Source organism: Petromyzon marinus, chromosome 35 (genome assembly GCF_048934315.1).
Source record: "Petromyzon marinus isolate PM22_M1 ecotype Great Lakes invasive population chromosome 35, UKy_Petmar_22M1.pri1.0, whole genome shotgun sequence".
Lineage (NCBI taxonomy): Eukaryota > Metazoa > Chordata > Hyperoartia > Petromyzontiformes > Petromyzontidae > Petromyzon > Petromyzon marinus.
Window position 1 is genome coordinate 8,189,463 of NC_133701.1, and position 21,204 is coordinate 8,210,666.

General features: G+C 45.0%; 1 protein-coding gene across 3 annotated transcripts; it reads right to left on the minus strand.

Moving 5' to 3' along the window:
- Positions 1-1,296: 1,296 nt before the first annotated feature.
- Positions 1,297-19,991, minus strand: LOC116948928 (cysteine protease ATG4D-like). 3 transcript variants are annotated; one of them, XR_012945987.1, is made up of 13 exons: positions 19,681-19,991; positions 15,074-15,265; positions 14,544-14,627; positions 11,508-11,798; positions 11,023-11,192; positions 10,260-10,420; positions 9,416-9,486; positions 8,194-8,429; positions 7,460-7,538; positions 6,675-6,751; positions 5,524-5,643; positions 3,515-4,889; positions 1,297-3,462 (listed from the first exon to the last, which is right to left on the minus strand). XR_012945987.1 is itself a non-coding variant. In XM_032966211.2 (12 exons), the coding sequence occupies exons 2-12, from the start codon at positions 15,222-15,224 to the stop codon at positions 4,677-4,679; spliced, it is 1,653 nt and encodes a 550-aa protein (XP_032822102.1). In that variant the 5' UTR covers positions 15,225-15,265; positions 19,681-19,991; the 3' UTR covers positions 1,297-4,676. The 3 variants fall into 3 exon arrangements, 1 of the variants encoding a protein (XP_032822102.1); XR_012945986.1 differs by having other exon boundaries at positions 1,297-3,435; positions 3,490-4,889; XM_032966211.2 differs by having other exon boundaries at positions 1,297-4,889.
- Between the last annotated feature and the right edge of the window lie 1,213 nt (positions 19,992-21,204).

The following is a 21,204-nucleotide window of genomic DNA, read 5'->3' on the forward strand; positions in this document are numbered from 1 at the left end:
ACAAATTACTTTAAAAATGTGCAAATAAAACTGAACTTTTTTTTTAATCTTACCAGCGCATCTGTAAACGTCTTATCCAGTATTCAGAGTTTACGTTAGACGGCAGTTTTGTCTAAAACAATGTTTTACTACGTAATATTTTGATGCTTAAGTTTGTTAAAGCGCCAAGCTTGAATGAGCTTCAACAAAACAGAAAATTCAACACATGTGCCAATAGCAGTGTAGCCTTAAAAGGAAGAGTATATAATAGGCAACGTTTCAGGTAATGTGCCTTCTTCATAACACATAGAAGGGCCAATGCCCGAAACGTCGCCTGTTTCCTTTCACGGCAGTGTTATCCCCACGGTGGAGAGATGTTAACTACCTCGCATGATATACAGGAGGTCGTAGGTTCGATCTCTACCCTGACCTGCTGTATATTTGGAGTTTTCATTTTTCCTCTCGATCGTGTGGATTTTCTCCGGATCCTCCGTTTTTTTTCCCTCCGCATTTATTAAGATACGTTTAGAATATTTGGTTACTATACAATTTCCACGTGATAAGCCACTCCGTTGAGCTATCATTTGTGGCCAGGTCGTTTCAGGAAAAAAGAGCTATATAGCTCAGTAGGCCTTACCTGGTAAAATAAAAAGTTTAGTTTATTGACGAATCTGTGTACCAAGGACGTAATTATAATAACAATATATTGTGACGATGTGTGACGAGGGGGGGTTGAGAAATGTGACGTCACATTAAAATGCGCAACTTTAAATAAATATAGACAACACGTTCTACTTAATTAAATAGACGTTTTAATAACTGTTTTCTCCGACATCAGAGTGCAGCGCCACATTAAATACGCACTACAATGACAATGGTCTAAAGCGATTTGAAGCATGTTTTATTTTCAAAATGGAAATATAGTTGGGGGGGGGGGGGGCAGAGCTTTGTGACGTCAAATTTGAGGGGTGGGGTCTGACTTTGTGACGCCGTGTAACGAGGGGGGGTGTGAAAAATCGTCCAAAATCGCGTGACGTCATTTATGGACGGCCCCTTTGTAGTGTAACAGGCCCAGATGAAACTGCAACATGAATGATTTAATAACGGGTGTTACCTTTATGGACACCATGTATAATACCATACACGAACGGCTGCTACGATCGGTCTGCATCGTAACACTCCCTCTGTGGTACGGCAAGGGCGGTAACATTGACAGGGTGGACTGAGTTCAGAGAGGCGATCGAGAACACGTGGAATTGAACATCTCACCCGAACACTAAGGTGTGTGTGTGCGCATGTGACACCGACAAGACGGAATGAAATGTTCCCCACGATTTATTTGTAAATTGCAAAAACACTAACGAGAGATGAAAAAAACCAGCACAATAAAACACCATAACCTGGAAAAGCACCATCAAGGCCTCAGTCACACCCCTAAATCAACAATAATTAGACGTGCTGCCGTTGCAGGCTTCAAAGTTATTATTGATAAGAGAATACACATATGACCACAGCCGATCCAATGCTATAATGGCAATCCCCATAAATTCTCGCAAAAAAATATATTACCACTTCAATGCAACTCGTGTGTCAACAAAACCTGGTACAGACCAACTCCTCTTTATTTATTTTACCTTTATTTAACCAAGTAAAAAACCCCTTGAGGTTAAAAACGTCTTTTGCGAGGGGGCCTGGCAAGAAGTCAGCAAAAAGAAATCACAACACGTAGACAAAGATCCCCCATATAGCCTTAGCAGACTGTAGGGGCAAGTGCTGTTAGCGAGCACCTATGAAGGCCGGCACGGCACACGAAGGGGTGGGTGGCCCCACGCCCGACCGCCTTTGTCTCCCCCAGTGGCGATGTTTACACACTGCAACCAGGTACTCATTTGAGGCTGAGTCGACCTAGGGGAGGCCCAGGACCGGTTCAGATAATCGTCACCGGTGTTGGCCTTGAGCGGGAATCGAACTCGGGTCGCCGGGTTCATAGCGCTAACCGCTCCACTATCGCTCCCACATACACACCCACATACACCCACACAATACGCGTACATGTGGCAGACGAACACTGCGGACAGGCGGGGACAGGCAGCGACGAGGTGAGCCAGTGCCAAGTTCAAGCTCTGCGGTCCTCTTAAATATGACGGAGTTATCAGCCAACCAATACGTCTTTTGTGGGAGGAAACCGGAGCACCTCGAAATAACCCACGCGTGCGAGGTGGAAAAACACCATCCCATACGAATGGAACACATGGGGTCCACTTGCATCATACCGTCTTCTCCTGGCGAGTCAGGGTTATGGCACCTTCCCATGGGAAAGAGAGTTGTCAAACATGTTGTGATAAACCAACGAGCTCGCCTCCAGTGCTGGGGAACAGGCGGCTCGTAGCCACCACCGCCCAGCTAGTAACATAAAAAAAAATGTACTACATTCATACAGCGCAACTTGGAATTTATTTATCATCAAGCCAGGGCAGAGTGGTGGCACAGCGGTTATGGCATGAACCCGGAAAGTTCGTGTCCTGGTCTCTGCCCACGTCAATATATAGTACTTTAACAGGTCCTCGCAAAAACCCTCCGATCTCACCTCGCGTATATAAACCCACACTGATCAGCATGGTGAAGTATGGTCAAACAACCCCTTGGGATGGTGTTCTTGCAGCAGTAAAACAAAGGGCTGTTATCAGTTATCAAAATTAAATGTTCCCTGTAATTGGAATGTGGTGTGTATTAGGGTTCAACTGATAGTACATTATATTATTATAAGTTGCCTATACTGCTAAAAGTGCTTTAAAAGTGGAACTACTAAAAGTAATTTGACATCAAAGCAACGTAAAGACATTACAACTAAAACGTGTTTTAACCTATGGCAATCCATTGGGCATCAAACCGAGAACATTCATCAGCCAATCTCACCAATATATACTCTAAATGCAGTGCAAAACAATGTCATATTGAACGTTGAAGCCGTATAGGAAGTTGTGGATCAGTACACTTTATACATTACTCAAATATTTTAACACAGCAGCATCAGCAAGTAAATGTCGGCTTAAATTTCTGCATAGTTGGCAAAGTTTCGTTTGTACAGTAGATTGCGTCACTATTGCCCCAAAAGTTCACAGTTAAAATTATACACATAAAACAAAGGCGCTTTAAGTGAGTGTGTGTGCATACCAAACTTTGAACCTAAGCACACACTTAATATATACACACACTTGTGTGGTGAATTGTTAACGCCTCATCTTTATAAAACAAATGGACTGGTCTTGAGCATGCACTGTCTCTACAATAAAATACCTCTCCCCCGCAAGCAGGGGCGGAGCCACAGGGGGGCTGGGGGGGGGCGGAGCCACGGGGGGGGGGCTGGGGGGGGCTCGGCCCCCCCTGATATTTTGGGAAAGTCGGTAATCGGGATAACCGGATATCCGGCTGCTGCAAAATGCTGCAGGCTGCCACCTTGTGTGCTGCCCTGCAGGCTGCCACCTTGTGTGCTGCCCTGCAGGCTGCCACCTTGTGCTGCCCTGCAGGCTGCCACCTTGTGCTGCCCTGCAGGCTGCTTGAGCGGCAGCCTTTCGAACTTATTAGCCACATCAGCGGCTCCGACCTATTAATAAACTCCGCGTTCAAATCCAATAAAATTTGTTTTATACATTTGTGGCGCCCATTGGAAAACATTACACTGGATATCTCAGAAAATTGAAGTCAGCCCCCCCCCCCGCCCCGAAGTCAAAACCCTGGCTCCGCCCCTGCCCGCAAGAGAACAAGGAACGGTCACAATCGAGGGCGTCATTTCGTTCTGTTTGCTGTACAACAAAGCCCACTAACAATTTCACGCGTAGGGGTTTTGCAGCCTCTCGTGAATCGAAATGTGGTCTTCCAGGGTTGGGGGCCACGTGTTGATCGATTCGTCTCCGGAATTGAACTCCGTGAAAACAACGTGACCGCAGTTAGCTTGAGAGAAGACATTCTCAATGCGTGGCCCGACTCGGAATGCCCACGGCTTTGTAATCCATTAATCGCGGAAACATCACCGCCTGCGATGGCTCGCACAATAATTCAGCTGCGATAATTCACTGGAAAGGGGGAAGTTCCTTAACTCCATCCGTGGTCGTTGACCGGTTGCGGGCATTAACAGATTAAAAAAATGAAAACTACGACAACTCGACGCAAGCTCGTTTTTGCCGAATCCGTATCAATATAATTTTGAAGAGAACAGCGCAATGCGGTACATAATTTCCCCTGTAGTGCAAACACCAAGCGAGTTTCTGAGATGTGATTAGTTGCACCCGTATGAAATACGCACTTGGTAAAAAACACTTACACGAAAGACCGGGGCTATAAAAACGGGGGACTGCTCGGGAAGCGACACGAAACGAACGAATGGGTGTTGATAACACTCCAGAGTGAAGAGGGAAATGTCACCAATGATAAAGACACAAACTATCATTTCATGACAACATCCACAAAACATGGAGGTTGTCTAATCAAGGCCATAAGGATGCATACCTGGTCAGAGATCGCAAGGCAGACAACGGACAGATGACATTAGCGAACAGACGGAGATGCAGATTAAACGAGGCAGCGAGACCAACGACGGCACAGAGAGAAGCGGAGGTAAGTGCTACACAGTCCGCTAGACCTCTTGGGCAGAGGGCGGCGACGCTTGCGATGGACCCCAGTGCAAACGCCACCACGGGTCACAGAAGGACAAAGTCCTCGGAGGAGCCGTGCTTGACGAAATTCCCGCTCTTGGGCGAAATGTGGAGCAGTCTGACGCGCCGCTCCGGGCGTGGCTCATCCTCCACGTAGTCGCTGCTGTGCCCCTCGACGAAGCTGAACACCGGGTAGCTCTCCTGCTGCGGCGTCCTGCCGGAATGCGCGCCGCACGTTTGCGATGGCGTTGCGAGCACCTTCACGGGATTCCATCAAGCAAGATCAGAACAACAGAGCGTCAACTTCACATGGGACGCTTAGTCTATTCATAGATTACACATTGCAATGGACTTATTTGTTATGGTCCATTGCTTTTTTTTGTTTTAAACAATGGCGACGGCCCCTACACTTTCTCACGCAAAGGTGCGAAAATCTCCAACCGGCTGAAAATGGGGAGCATATAGGTTTGAGCATAGTACAATACAACAATAGATTTGGCTGCATTGCCCTCTGCTGACGACATTATACATTTTATTTGTGAGCGCTTTTCTGAATACTCAAAGACACTTTACATAAAATCATAAAAGCAGCAAAAACATCATCAAATGGTAAAAACACTAAAAACACATCAAACTTAGCTAAACATTAAAAGCAAATTTAAAAAGGTGACATTACCCTGCAGCAGCAGCAGCCTACAATAACCTGTTTTATGCAAGGTTGGTCAACCATCATAGCAATGTCCAGACTCAAGTCCGCTTAACTTCCGAGGTCTGATAAGATCAGGTGCATTCCGAGTCATTCAGTAAATGGCCACATCAGGAATATTGTAAGACTAAGAAACAGTTGTTACATGTCACCCGAGTTGGTCGAGATTGCCAGCTCTGAATTCACCTGCGTCACAGTGGAACAGAATGCAGTGAAGTCTTCTTTGGTCCGACAGTAAAATCCCAGAGTGCAGCTTGGGTCCATTTTGGTGAATGCTGTTTTTCGCGGTGGACAGCAGTGATATGACTGACAAGGGAAATAATCAAAACATGTAAATGTTAATATGAACATCTATTTAAAACTAAACTTTTTATTTTACCAGGTAAGGCCCACTGAGCTCTATAGCTCTTTTTCAGAAAAGACCTGTCCACAAATGATAGCTCAAATGAGAGCTTATCACGTGGACATTTATAGCAGCGAAATACTCTAAAAAACATGTTTATAAATGTGGAGGGAAAAACCGGAGGACCCGGAGAAGAATCCACGTGACCACAGGGAGAACACGCAAACTCCAATATACAGCAGCAGGTGTCAGTGGTCGGGATCGAACCCATGACCTTCTGTATACCAGGTGAGGTAGTTAACATCTTGCCACCGTGGCACCCCATCTGGGGTGGAACAGTGGTGCAGTGGTTCAGATAATGCACAATGAGCCCAGAAAAATCCAAGTTCGATTCGCGGCTGCGGCTTAATAGCATGCAGCTTAAAAGTACGTAGACCAGAGGACGCCAAAAGGCGTCACGCCTTCTGGCGTCCGCTGGTCTAACACCTTTTGAGACGAGGCTCCAAAAAAAGCTGTCTCTGGTGTGGGCCACTCAATTTCAAAGACAATGCCATATATTATCAGAGTATGTTTGTTGTTCGAATTCTGACCATAAGTTTTGTGGTTAATGCAGGCATGATTCCTTGTAAAAGGTTTCAGTTTGGTGTTTTAACATCTTAACACCTGTTTTGTTGCTAGAAAAAAGGGGAAAACCTATTCTCATATTTTGGTACTGGCAAAAGGAGGTCCCATGAAGGATGTAGACATTTTTTTTGCACCGTACGTAGACAACCATGCCGATGTCAGTGGTTGTGATATCTGAAACGACCTTGGGACAGCAGGCCAAACCAGAGTGGTGAAGTATGGTCAAACAACCCACCCTGACCGACACTGTGGACTGAATGTTGTAAATTACTCTCATGTGTCTAAACATTTGCTAAAAACAATACACTGGTGTGAAGTTTTGCAAAAACATTTTTATAGAAATAGACTAAAATATAAAAAAAAGTCATACATCAACTGGAAAATCTGGCTGGGTGAAGTCCACCATTGGCTGGCAATAATGTGGATCCAAGTAAATGAGGTCATCATCTGTGGAAACATAACAAAAAAAGTTAATGAAGACTTAAAACACAATTAAATCAGCCATTTACTAAACACGTGTAGAGATCAAGCTTGTCATATAAACTTTGCGCACATTTCTTTACGATATTATTGCACTTGTTTACCAAGAGAGGCGTTGCCGAGTCTCATGACTCTCTTTCAGGAGGCTCCTGCCAAGTTTTTGCGCAGTGGCGGGTGACGTTTGCTATGTATAGTAATTTGCGGGCAATTGTCAAAATTTGGAAAATGTGGGCCATGACGCCGGCACACAATGGCCTATTCTTCCGAAATTACGTCACGGGGATCTTGAACATCCACCAGTGTTAAGCCGCCGACGGCGTCCCCGCCAAAATAAATATCGCAGCCGTGACCAATAAACTAACATTTTGACACTTGGGGTGAGCGGCCCGCAATCGGAATGTTGGAGGTTCAAATCATGGCTGGGGTTTTTTGACTCAATTTATCATGCCTCCGGAGAATTCAACAGTGGTTGGATCCTTGTGGAATCTTTGCCACTAGTTCAGGGCTGTAAACAGGAGCACTGCCTCTATACTAAATTCAACAGGAAATCAATAACTTTTTTTTTACAATATAAAAAAGAACCAATACTTCAATCAAACCATCACTTTGAGTCATGCCAATCCATCAAATAGCAAGGGGCCGAATCATTACGAGGTGGTGTTATACGGCATTAACCTTGGTAGCCAACAAAGTAGAGGGAATGCTTTGGTTTGCCTCCGATGATTCCAATGCAGCTGTCCATCTCCAGCATGCCCTGCCAAAAGTACAGCGCGAGAATAATTCACAGCTCATTCATAGCAATCGTTAAAACAGTTGTTCAGAATTTTGCACCTATATCGTATTCGTACATTTTCCTAAAACACCAAGTGTTAAACGCTTTTCATCCATCGGATAATTTCCGCTGCCATTGTCCCAAGTCTTAGATCCGCGGGGTCCCACCCAGTGACAGAGCACCTGAGAAATCAAAGTCACGTGTTCACGTTCAGCCTTCAGTGGGCCAGAAGTTTGTACTGGCTTTTGTTTTTTACGTTTCACAATAAAATCAGGAGTTAGATGCCACTGCCGAGGTCTGCTAACCACGACAGAACTTCTTTTGTACCGTACGTACCGGAGGTGCGAAAGACTTCAGGGGAGAGTTCATGTCGCATTTTCTATTCCTCCATTGCAGGAACGTAGACCTACAGTGGTTTACTACAAGGTCCATAGGTTTGGTTGCAAGGCCACAGTCATGCTGTGGCCTTGCCTTTAATTTTCCATTCATGAAGGAGATGGCGCGCAGCAGCCTGTTTATGATCCAATGTGGTTGACGGTCACACCGGTGTCTTCGGGGAATGGCTTGCCGACTTAAAGGAAGATGTTGCGGTTCTACCGTGAATTGAAGGCAAAAGCTCAGCAAGATCGGGCCTCACCTTCACACACGCGATGTACACCGGGTTGAAGTGTTCTCCGCCGAGCCGCACAGGGATGAGGATGAACACGGACCTCCAACCGCTGTCTTGCTCCGAGTTGCCGGCCGGGCTGGGATTTCCCCCCACGACTAGTTCACTGTCCCATTCGGGCCCCTTCGGGTGGGTGGCATGGCTCTGGCCGGCTGCTACGTCGCTGGCTTCCGCCCGACACAGGTCCATAATATCGCCCTTGTACACTGAAACAGTAACAGCTAAATTCTCAACGCGGCAAACTCGAGTAAGCAAGGTGTAATACACTGTTAATACTGTGTGCGTGTGTGTGTATATATTAAGCCCTTTGTTAGAGCACTGCTTGATGAAGGCCTCTCCACACCACGTCATTCAAAGGAGTTGTTTAACCATACTTCACCACGCTGGTGAATACGAGTTTAAAAGGGGGAGGGGGGGGAGGGGCAAGGAATTGGATTCTGAATTCACTCGCTTCTGATGTTAGTGCGGCTCGGAATCGAACTCAAGTCAGCCGGGTTGGCAGCGCTTGAACCATTGTGGCACCACTTCACCCATTGTACCGTTTACTTTGCCTCGTAAAGACGTCACAAGATCGTGTTCCTGAATGACTTCCAGGCTTCGTTAACACAAAAAAAAGACTTGAAATGTAATAAAGTATTAAAGCTTTCGTGGCTGTATAAAATTACTCATTGGTTTTTTCGGTAAAGTCACGTTTGTAGAATGTGCTTCACATAATGTTTTTTCAGGTTTGTTGAATTCTCGTCTCTCATCTTTTTGTTGTATTTACCTCCGTGATTTGTTCTTGACACCTGATGAAGATCGCTTGCGTTGTGATCGAAACGTCGTGATTGTTTTTTGTTTTAATATAATTTTATTGTATTTCTACAAACGTGACTTTACCGAAAAATACCAATGAGTACTTGAAATGTACTTTCAGGCATGCAATTATACTGCAATAATACCACTGCAATGATGACATCACTCTAATGATCACTGCAGTGAAGTTATTAGAGTCCTATGGCAGTCTCACTCCACAGTAACACTGCTTGTGCTGCACAGACTGATTGACAAAGCTTCAATTTTCTTTCAAACAGCCCAGGGTGGCACACCTTAGCTAATATATGTACGGGGAGCAATTTGCACTTTTGCAACGTGTTTTTCTCTATTAAACAGCTGGGCAAGTGATTAGTGACATAGTGTGTGAGAGGCCCACCTGTGCAGTCCTGCGCCACGTACATTACTGTATTGTGCAGAAGTTTAGCTTCAACTTCTGCAATAGCCTTCCTGCAAAAGACAGCAAAGTAATCAGATACATGTGAACCTTATAGCGGGACTCCAGGCTCCCCCGAATAAACGGAAGTCAAAATCGTAATTAATTTAGTTTTGGCGACTCTGTCCCACCGCGCACATAAACGCCGCGACCCACCAAGCACCCGTCGTTGCCAAAATTGCCGTAGTTATAAACAAAACGTTGAAACTTTGATTAGCGCATCGTGTAGAGCTCGTCGAGAGGAATAGATTGCCGCATCGTTCGCCTTCAACAGACGTAAAATTACGTCGCAACGCAGCTCATGCGAGAGCCGGGGGCTTATGGGACCCCGGGGTCCCGCCATAAGGTTCATGTAATCATTACAAAACGGATTCATGAAATGACAAATTAACAAACAAAAAAAAGTCTGTGTATATATCGGATGAAGAAAAACATCAGTTCACAGTGTGTGGAGTGGTAGTGTAGCGGTTAGGGTGCCATGCTACGTATCCGACGACCTGAGTTCGATGCCAACGCATGGCCAACACCAGTGGCAATTATCTGAACCGGTCTTGGACCTCTCCTAGGTCGATTCAGCCTCAAATGAGTACCTAGTGCGGTGTGTAAGCAACGCTACTGGGGAGACAAAAGTGGCCACGGGTGGTGCTGGCTACCCAGCACATTGTGTCCGGTTCCGGCTTTCGTAGATGCTCGCTAACTGCACTTGCCCCTCAAGTCCGTTAAAGGCTATGCGGGGGATCTTTGTTGTTGTTTGGTGCTGGGAAGTGCGAGTTCTGTGGTATCTCACTTGAGGATGTGGGCCGTGATGGCCGGTCCATACCAGTCGCCCGCTCGCTTGCTCGAACTCCTGCTGAGACGCACGAGGTTGTGGATGCCGAACGGAGCGTCTGGCGTGTCTGCAAACCAGCGGATGATATTCCGGTGGACAGCAACCTCTGCCAAGATGGCCTGGTTGGTGATCACAGAGGGCAATAGAAAAAAAAAACTGAAAAAAGATCCCACGTGCAACCTACGTGTGACTGTTGGGGCACGTGTTGCTGTGACAGCACTGCGCACAAGGAATGTGGTGCGGTCGGCACCACGCTCAACCGCCTTTGTCTACCGAGTGCTTCCGTTTACACACCGCAGCAGGTGCTCATGTAAGGTTGAGTCATTCTAGGAAGATGCCCGGAGTAGTTCGGATATCATTCGCCACCCTTGATAGACGTGGCAGAGAAACGAATTCGGGTAGTCAGGTTCAAGGGGGCTGTGCACCAACCACTACATCACTGTTATGCAGTCTCACAGAGTTCAATACTACATACTTATTGTCCATGTTATTTAGTTTTCAGAAGTGGATGGAACAAGTTAAGCCATAAATTGTGCTTTATGATGGATTGTAAGTGCAGCAACTTGTGACAGGACAGAGAACATCAACTCACTGTTTTGGAAAAAATTGCAAAAACCCAGAATGGACACGAATCATTGAAAACCTAGGCCCTTAATGGCACAGTACTGGACGTGGAAACAGCCCCCTAAATCACCATACAATTTGTCCATTGTGCACGCACCTCTTGGTCATCGGACGAAAGGAGAACACTCGCAGGCTGTGCGTAGACATGACTGCCCGCATGCTCCACTCCCACCACCAGGAAGTCAGAATCTCCTGGAGGAGACTGCATCTTTTTCTGCGACTCGTTCTCCGACTCCAAGAGATGTATGGCCTCGCTGCACTGCCAGTCTGAAAACACAGGCGCAATATCCAGCTCCCTGAAAAAATGATCGCCGTAATTTTCCTACTCGTCATCAACATTCACCTGTTTCCCCGTCGTGGCTTCACATTTTCGTTATCCGTTTTGTCATTTTAAAGACATTCCTGTTGCACACTGCACTGGCTAATGCTCATTTAAGATCAAGCCGACGCTGGGGAGGCCCAGGACCAGTTCAGATAATCATCGCCGATGTTGGCCGTGAGCAGGAATTGAACTCGGCGGAATGCGCTAACCACAACACATCGGCAACACGCGGAGACAAACGTGACATCTAAAAGGTGCACCTCGGCCAAGCAGGTGCTGCATGAGCCCCTGCGCCAACAGCATCTGCCCGCTGCGCAGCATGCACCCCCAGCCCGTGTCCGTGGTCAGGCTGGAGCCCTCCAGCTGGGCGAACTCTCGCCGGTACGTGATCCAGACGCGTGTCGCAAAGTCCCGGCGGAACGCTGTGAAGTCGGCGCAAGCCGCGGGGGGCGTCGTCCCACCGCGTCTCTCGCCACCGCCATCGACGTTCCAACTCGGTGTCACCGAGACCTGCTCCGGCTGCGCACCGCCCCCCGGCTTCCTGGTGCCATCTGCGACAGTTCGGATACCCGTGCGCCCGATTGTTGTTCACTTTAGGGCATGTAAATCATTCACTCGGCACCAGAGCGGACAGGAATGACATGGGAAGAAAAAAAAAAACACTAGCAATAAATGTCATATGATGATCGTCAATAGTGGAGGACTTCCTGCTTTAAGTTTGTGGGCCCAGCGGCCTCCATGAAAGATGGCTGGGTGGTGAAGAGAGAAATTATTCACTGTATTGTAAGCTGGGCATCTCCAATGAATTACTGATTCCTACATATCTGTCCGCTTCGTATGTATGTTTGTATGTTGAACTTCTTTTGCACCGTACGTAGCCAAACATACTAATCGGAGGTACGGGGGAAGAGAGAGGCTAGAAATTACTGTCACCTGTCCCACTATGATAGAAAAGACTGCCAATCTTCTTAGGTACGGAGTTCTCACCATGGGGGAGGCCTTCATCCAGTAATGGATTGACCATGGCTGATGATGAACGATTCACCTAATTAAAATAACTGTTACAATTCGGCATCACAGGATTCAAGAATCGATTATTGTTTCGTGTGCCAAATCTCGATTGTATCGTCTGTGTGTACTCTCCCGGTTGTACTGTACGTCCAGGCATACTCCGGTTTACGCCCAGGATATGTTCCTAAAAACCAGAACGGAAATCAGAAATTACTTAAATTTAAGCATTTTCGGTGGATCGTAAGGTGCTGTAAGGTGATACAGTACCTAAAACAGAGGATGCTCAGTAACTCATTGCGCATTTATACCGTTTGACCATCGGTGTAATGAGTGTATATTATTGATGCTTTAAGATACATTACCTTGTCTATTAATACATATTTTTATATTATTAGTTCATCATGTAAAAATTGTTGACACTTTTTAGAAAAATCGTCGCCAAGGATATGGTATGTGGGAACACAAATATTCATGGAATACACCTAAAAAGAGACTGCAGCCAGTCACGGGACGCTCACGCTTGGGTGCCATCTGGCGCCTGAATGTTTGCCGTGCAACATTAAAAATGCGGGGCCTTAATGGTTGAGCTCGGAAATCTCGAGTACGTTATGGCGAGGCACACAGTGCTTAAAATGGGATTGGATATTCTTGGTTCTTTCGGTAAAGTCACGTAGGAGGAAAATAATAAGATTTTAAAAAATAATTAATACAATTTATCACGTCGTTTCGATTGCAACACAAGCAATCATCGTCAGGTGTGAAAACCACAGCAAGAAAATTTTGAAAAAAAGTGGCGGTTTTCAAAATGTTCTTGCTGTGGTTTTCACACATGATAATGATTGCTTGTGTTGCAATCGAAACGTCATGATAATTTTATTGTTTTATTTTTTATCATTTTCCCTTATACGTGACTTTACCGAAAGAACCTAGAAAATGAATCCCTGCAGTCACGAAAGCTTTAAATCGAAATGGGATTGGATATCATTGAGTTGAGTACATTATAGCAAAAGTACATAAAGCGGGAGGGTGTAAAGCAGAGTGTTACTGTACATATCGTTTTATTTGTTCTCTATCGATGGCGAGATGTTATCTTCCTTACCTGGTATGCAGGAGGTCGGGGATTAGATCCAGACCCTGACACTTGTGTATATTTGGAGTTTGCATGCACTCTCTCCCCTTGGTCATGTGGATATTCTCTCTGGGTCCTCCAGTTTTTCCCTCCACATTTAGCAACGTACGTTTACATTCGATTATTTGTCTGCATGATAAGCCACTTCGTTGAGCTATCATTTGTGGCCAGGTCACTTCTGAAAAAGCTCATAGCTCAATGGGCTTTACCTGGTAAAATATATATTTTAAATTGTGATTTGCTTTACCTTTCCTATGCATTGCACTCCTATCGTCTGTCAAAGCCAAGCTTTGATCAAACTGGGATTAGAGTCATCCTGGTCGCTAAGCTAATGTCCTGAGCCCCCCCCCCCGTCCATGTATTTCGGCTTTGCCAACAAATCACAAAGGGATGGGAGCGGTGGCATAATAGTTAGCACCTTCAGCCGGGCGGTGGTGGCTATACATGCCTGTAATCCAGCACTGTGAAGGCAGCGAGGGTTGGTGGACAGTATGCAAATGTCATTGAATTCCCATCGCCTGGAAGTCAAGGAGGTGCCCGTAGCCTGGCTTTCCAGGAGAAGGCGGTGGAGCAAATGTCAACCCCATCTGTGCCATCTGAACAGGATAGCATGTGTCACCCTCGCACGAATGGGATTCCTCCGAGTGCTCCAGTTTCCCCCCGCATGTAAACATGAATTGACTGATAACACCTTGATATGTTTTTGCATTGTCTGTTGTTGTTACTTTTTGACCCACCCCTATTGGACATCTGTGAAAAGACTTTGATAGCTCACCAGATTCCTCCAGTCTAAAGATTCTGATATTAGGCTATGTGTTGTAAATTATAAACAGATGATTCTTGAAGATGCGCAATTCCATGCATGTACTGTGAGCATAAGAGTTAATAGAAATTAATCTATCAAAAGATGCCCATTGCATTTCAAGATTATCTGGGCCAATTATGTGTTCGGTCTCGCATCCATTCTGGGTAGATAACATGAGTATGGTCTTCTCATGGAGATGCTCACCGCCAGGGGAATATGAAAAGATGACCCCCACATCAATTCTTGATTGAGCAGAAACACACTTCACTTGGACTTGTGAACATTAACAACATGAAGCTTCATGAGGAGAAACATAAGAAGCACCCATGAAAAATGTCAAGATCAACTCACCTTTTGAGATGCAGTAATACTTCTTGCTAAGCAGACAGATGGGGGAATGTCGATTGAAGCTGGTCTTCGTTTTTACAACCCATCCTGTGAACACACACATGCGTGGTTACTCAACAGATTTTTTTTTTAAATCCATTCGATGGGAGAGATCATGATGTCAATTCCCATGCTTGACGTTGTTCCATGTGGAAATCAACTTGGCCTTAAACTTGTGATAAATTACAAGTATTTTATACTCATCGTCAACACTCACCTATTTCCATTGAGGCTTCACATTTTGTGTGTCGGTAAGCCCTTTGTTATTTTAACGAGATACCTGTTACCAAACGAGGTTCTCATTCAAGGCTGAGTCAATGTTGGGGAAGCCTAGGACAGGTTCAGATATTCACTGATGTTGGCCGTGAGTGGGAATCAAGCGGTTTGTCGGGCTCGTAGCACAGTGCTCAAACCATTGCGCTACACTGGGCCATACATTTACACGCACACACTGCACAAACAGTTGGCAGGAGATATTGCGATTCGTCAATTACCGTGTTTCACATTGTTCCACACGGAGATCAACTTGGCTTTCAGCTTGTCCACCTCGTCCACCTCCACATCTTCGGTGTACTGAGTATGGCCGTTGCAGTCGGCCGACCCCGGCGTCTTGCCTCGATGCTCTCGCTCAAGCTCCTTTGTCATTGGGGCCGGCCGAGATGAAGGGCAGATAGTAAAAAACTCACCTACAACAAAGGGTCAAATGTGATATAAGTGCACTGAAAATGGCTTACATTTATGAAAAACTCAAAACATTAATACTTTACCTTAAGAGGCAAACATATAATAGGTGACAATTTGGGCAATGGTCCCATGTCTTAGCAGATGTTTGGTATTTTTCCCCTGTAAAGCAGTTGTATTTACGAATGTGTTGAATGTAATTTGTACACCACTACCTAATGCAGCATCAATATTTTTTGCTTACATTTAAGGTCATATTCCTATCTTAACAAAACACCTATTTTATCTGATATTTAACAAATCAATAGGATTTCAGCTCAACACTCAAATAGTTATTTTCACCCAATAAATGTTTTAAATAGATTTTCCATCCTAAGACTAGAAGAATCACGACACTTTTTTGTATTCTAATGGAATGTGATGCATCTGCATTTCATGTAAAACATTAAGTGGATGCAATGACAAGCGATGTAGCAACAAGGGCAATGAACAAAGGCAAGTCTATTGCTGCAGTGTAACTCGTGGGAGTTGAGGGAGCTGTAAATGTGTCAAGTGCAATGCCACATTTTTTTCAACCTATTAAACACGGCAGAAAGATAAAAATAAAAATCACTGATGCAAAGAGGTGCTCTTAAAAGAGTCGGTGTGCATTATGTCAAGATGTCCATTATGAACTTATTCTCTCCAATGCCCTTGACCTGGTTTCATCTTCCCATCAATCCAATATGAAGTAAAAACCATACTTTAATTTATCCATATTGTATTCGGTTCTCCATTTCTTTGGAAATGGTCATTGAATTTCAAACCCTCTATTAAAAGTCAAAGCAATCGGTTGGCAGATCTCCACTGGTGGTCCCGAGTCAGTGGTGGAAATTGCACATTTCAATGGCAGGAACTAATTTTTCCATGTTCACGGATGACGTCATCATCAGCCACCCTCTATCCACTGCTGAATGAAGACATGTCTGAGCTGTCACCATCTTTCATGGGCCTGCAATGTAACAAACCATTTTACTGCCTGCAGACGGGCTAATATGAGCCCTCTATCTCTGCTGTGGACGTTCTCCTAGACATGCTCCCTCCTTTGGCTGTCACTCCATTGATATTCTTGACCAGTGGCCATCATCCCTTCCAGTGACATCTAATAATCATTTCAACCAGCAACACACTCAGCATTCAAACAACTCTCTAAGACAGAGAGTGGCGCAGAGGCACGAGTCACAGACAATTTGGAAGGCTTGCCAGTTTGGTGAGCTGGCTCCAGCAAGCCCAAGCTCTGCAGTGCTCTATATATTAATGTTTTCAGACCATTGGTGTGTGTGTGTGTGCATGTGGTAAGAAACTAGATTACCTGGAGAAACCCCACGCATACAAGGGGGCAACAATATATAGCTTTATATATATAGCTTTAAATCTAGAATCAACAATATATAGTTCACATTTTCTGTCCTGCCTTCTCCTGCAAGCCATGGTATGGCATCTTAATGCCCACGGGATTACAGGCATGTACCACCAACCCAAACCCACTTACCTTTCAAAATTCAATATATCAAACTTGCATATGTTCTCATAATCCACACGTTCCTCTTTCTCTTCACGCAACTTTCAAACACGAATCTGTTTTTATCACATTTCCCCTTCATATTATATGTATACATATTCGACAGCGTTTTCCAAGTGTGACTGACAAATATCCTGAATAGTTTAATGAATTACACACGTGTATATACCTGGGAATGACGTGGTAATATATTCCACTCTCGACATATTTTAGATAAAATATAAATTGACTATAAGGGCATCCCCTTGCCTTCAAACAGTGAAAATCAGAGTTGTTGCTTATAACGGAACTGTGCTTTTAAGGTGTCAATTACAGATTATACTGCATACGTATTTTAATATTTTATGGGCTACTAAGATAGTAGTTATTAATGTATTTTAAAACAAAAGGGGTGAGTTCAGGTCATGTTTTGCAAGAGACATCAAAATCATTAATTTGTGTAACATTGAAGTGTTGAAGACACTCAATATATGCGTTCAATTGTAACAATTCATACCAGGCCAGTTACTGTACATCATTCACATTCAAGATCGTTCCAACAACTTGTACATAACACACCTGTCAACCCACACGGTTTACCCCTATTCAAGTGCAGGTAAATTGAGTTTTCAGGTCCATAAGGTGCAAAAAAGTATATTTGTTTGTATTTCTCCCTTGTGATAGGACTTTGTAGGACGGGCGTTAAAATATATAAGGGCACAGGTGACCAATAAGGTCTGAATTGGTCTGTAATATGGTAGGCACTGATAAGGGGTTGACAGGTAATTAATGGTGAGTGTACTAGTGGTGAGTGTAGTCGAGTGGTGAGATTAGTGGTGAGTGTACTAGAGGTGAGTAGTAGTGGTGATTGTCTATTTGTTTGTATTTCTCCCTTGTGATAGGACTTTGTAGGGTGGACGTTAAAATGTATAAGAGCACAGGTGACCAATAAGGTCTGAATTGGTCTGTAATAAGGTAGGCACTGATAGGGGGTTGACAGGTAATTAATGGAGAGTGTACTAGTGGTGAGTGTAGTGGTGAGTGTAGTAGTGTGGTGAGATTAGTGGTGAGTGTACTAGTGGTGAGTAGTTGTGGTGATTGTCTACTTGTTTGTGTTTCTCCCTTGTGATGGGAATTTGTAGGATGGACGTCGAGTTCTATAAGGCCACGGGGTAACCAATAAGGTCTGAATTGGTCTGTAAACACATTCCTGCGGAGGGGGCTGGTAGGAAATTGTGAAGTAATTATTAAGTAATTATGTACGGATATTTAAGCCAAACTTGTTAGGGTCGTGCGCGGAAGAAAGCAAAATGAAAAGTGAGCAGAATTATAAAACGACGCCAGAAAGTGCAGTGTATAATCCCCTGCCTCCTGTGAATCCCGGTTGGGCTTCCAGTCCATAAAAGGGCACCACGGGGTGACCAGCCCCTCCCCACCCAGCCCCACCCCTCCCACCCAGCCCCTCCCTACCCTCCCCTATCCATCCAGCCACCACCCCTCCGACGTGGACAGACATACACAATTAATCCCCTGTCTCCTGTGAATTAATCCCGGTTGGGCTTCCAGTCCATAAAAGGGCACCACGGGGTGACCAACCCCACCCCACCCAGCCCCACCCAGCCCCTCCCCACCCAGCCCCACCCCACCCAGCCCCACCCAGCCCCACCCCACCCAGCCCCACCCAGCCCCTCCCTACCCTCCCCTCTCCACCCAGCCCCACCCCTCCGACGTGGACAGACATACACAATTAATCCCCTGCCTCCTGTGAATTAATCCCGGTTGGGCTTCCAGTCCACTACGTTTCATTACCAGTATAAGGTAGGCACTGACAGGGGGTTGACAGGTATGATGTAACAAGCAAGTCTTGGATACAATTTTGCGTACACAAAACTATGCCGCTCTGTAGCAAACCGAGATGGGTCATTGGAAAAAAACATTTCCTCGTTCTTCCAAGGACCACGTTTTTATTACCGTAAAAAAATATCTCTTGAGCACCATACTTCACCGAACACTGCGGCAAGAGTAGACGTTCTTACGAGTAAGATTATTTTGCTTCGCATCGTGTAAACTCGTGTGGCTGCGGGAGATCGTGGCCAACACGAGTGGCGATTGATTTATGAACAGGTTCTGGGACATTCTTCACCAGCTTGCAATTGAGAGCGCAATGAAGCATGGTCAAACCATCCCACAAGGGACCCACACGGCGGCGAGATGCTATGGATGGTAACTACCTAAGGGTTGCAATATGAAAGCAACTAACAACTTACACTTTTAAGACTGCATTCAAATCGACGAGGCATAAATGGTGTGTGTGCATATGCACTGTCAATAAAGGCTGATGAAGTGCCATTTAACTCGCCAAACTTAGAGCTTCGAAACTAGATACAGTACGATTTACCAATCATGGTCATAATACTAATGTGGTTATGTAATACAAACATACATGTACGTGCATGTTCTATACAGTATGTACACTGCACTATGTTCATTCCTCTGTCAATCCTCTTTGGGATGAAGGCCTCCCGAATCCGTGTTGGTCATGGGGGTTGTTTGGCCATACTTCACCACGCTGGTCACTGCGGGTTGGTAAAGAGGAGGGAGATGGGGGGGTGCCCATAGGCCGCTCCAGACTCAACTCGCCAGGATTATATCTCGCGTGGCCAGAAGGTTACAGTTCCCTTGAGCACGGTGCCACCACTTCACCTGTGCATACCTTACATTACACACACGTTACGTTTGTGATCGAACAATAGCAATCTTCGAAGAGTCTTAGTTGCACGTTTCATCAGCGAGTAAGCGTCACAGAACAGCTAAAATAGACATCTCCAAAGACCTTACATCCCGACCCCTACCACCCCACCAAGTGTGGATCACGCCTACCGGAACAGGCGGCCCCTCTTCGGCAGGGCTTTTTAGGAGAGGCCGATAGAAGCCCGAGTCGGTAGGCCACAGTAGTCTGCACTCATCTTGTTTCCAATCGCCCAGCTCTCACTTCCGAGGCATGTTTATTTAGAAGGGGATGTATGTTTATTTATAAAACATTGAAACCGATAATCTTCCCAAAACCAGCACAGCTCGTTCGCTCGCACGCTCAGATAGCGTCCAGTGAGCTTGTTTTATCGGGAGGAAACATATGCCTTTCCGGAATCGAATCGAGTCAAGCCTTGCCGGAACGATTTGTGAACTGCGATTCCGGCGGGTGATTTACTGCGAGCCCAGTGGGCACCTCTTATGAATCGAATTGAAAGTATGCTGTTCCACGCGGTCCGATTCCATAACTATCGGATGCAGCATCTTCGCTACCGTATTCTCCGGATTATAAGACAATCCAGCAAATAAGAGGCGCTCCAAAATCTTGTTCCAGAGTGTCAATACGGTTGTACAGATCTGGCTGTTACGTAACAACACCTACTATTTTTTGTGAAAATTTGGGTTTCTAGCCTGTGTTCAGGAACGTAACTGTCCTGCTTTTGGGGTCACCGCCAACAAGAGCCAAGGATCCATACTCTTTGGTTCTATTCGGTAAAGCCACGTAGGTAACTTTACCGAATACCTACGTGACTTTACCGAATAGAACCAAAGAGTATGGATCCTTGCAGTCACGAAAGCTTCAAATCTAGAAAAGAGGAAAGGACACACACACACCAGAGACTATTGGACTCTTCCTCCCTCCCTTCTGGCATGTTTCGTCCTGGCCAATATTATACGTAGCAAACTCGTGCGTTCGATCCAGCAAAGCCATCAAGATTCGTATCCAGACAAAAATGGAAAATAAACGGATAATGTGGTCTAGAAAAAATTCGGTCACAGTCTCAATGATCACTGTTACATTGCTTTTATGGCTTTATTTTGGTGATTTCTAAAACGTTTTTTGGTTTGGCCATGTTTTTTTGTTTATTGTAGTACAGAGTTAGACTGATGGCCTTAATCTAAGTTGTCTTGTGGTTGTTGTTGTTTGACTTGCATCCCACTGGGATTTTTGCACACAGCGTTGGTGTACGGTGCTATTTCAGGAATATTTTGATGTTTTTTCTTGGATTTTCTGTTTGCACAGTCACATAGTCACTTTAAGATGTTTTCTTGTTCATGTTTTAGTTTTTTGTTTGTTGCGGTTGCACCCGATTCAAGAGCCGAATGGCTCACAGGGCTATACCAAATAAATGTAACTATGAACTAGAAAAGATTTAGTAAAACTATTACGTTATTTTTGAAATAGCAAAACTATTCCTGAATTATATCATGGGACCTCCTTTGACAGTACCAAAATATGAGAATAGGTTTTCCCATTTTTTCTGGTAACAAAACAGGTGTTCATATATTAAAACACCAAACTGAAACCTTTTACAAGGAATTATCTGCATTAACCACAATACTTGTGGTCAGAATGCAAACCAAAAACATACG

Excerpts from the sequence above, each read along its gene's own strand:
- LOC116948928 (XM_032966211.2), bottom strand. The coding sequence starts at position 15,224 with ATGACAAAGGAGCTTGAGCGAGAGCATCGAGGCAAGACGCCGGGGTCG. Across the intron at positions 11,799-14,543 it reads GTATTACTGCATCTCAAAAG|ATGGCACCAGGAAGCCGGGG; the intron begins GTGAGTTGATCT and ends GAACTGTCGCAG. Across the intron at positions 4,890-5,523 it reads TCTGTTCCACTGTGACGCAG|GTGCTCGCAACGCCATCGCA; the intron begins GTGAATTCAGAG and ends AATCCCGTGAAG.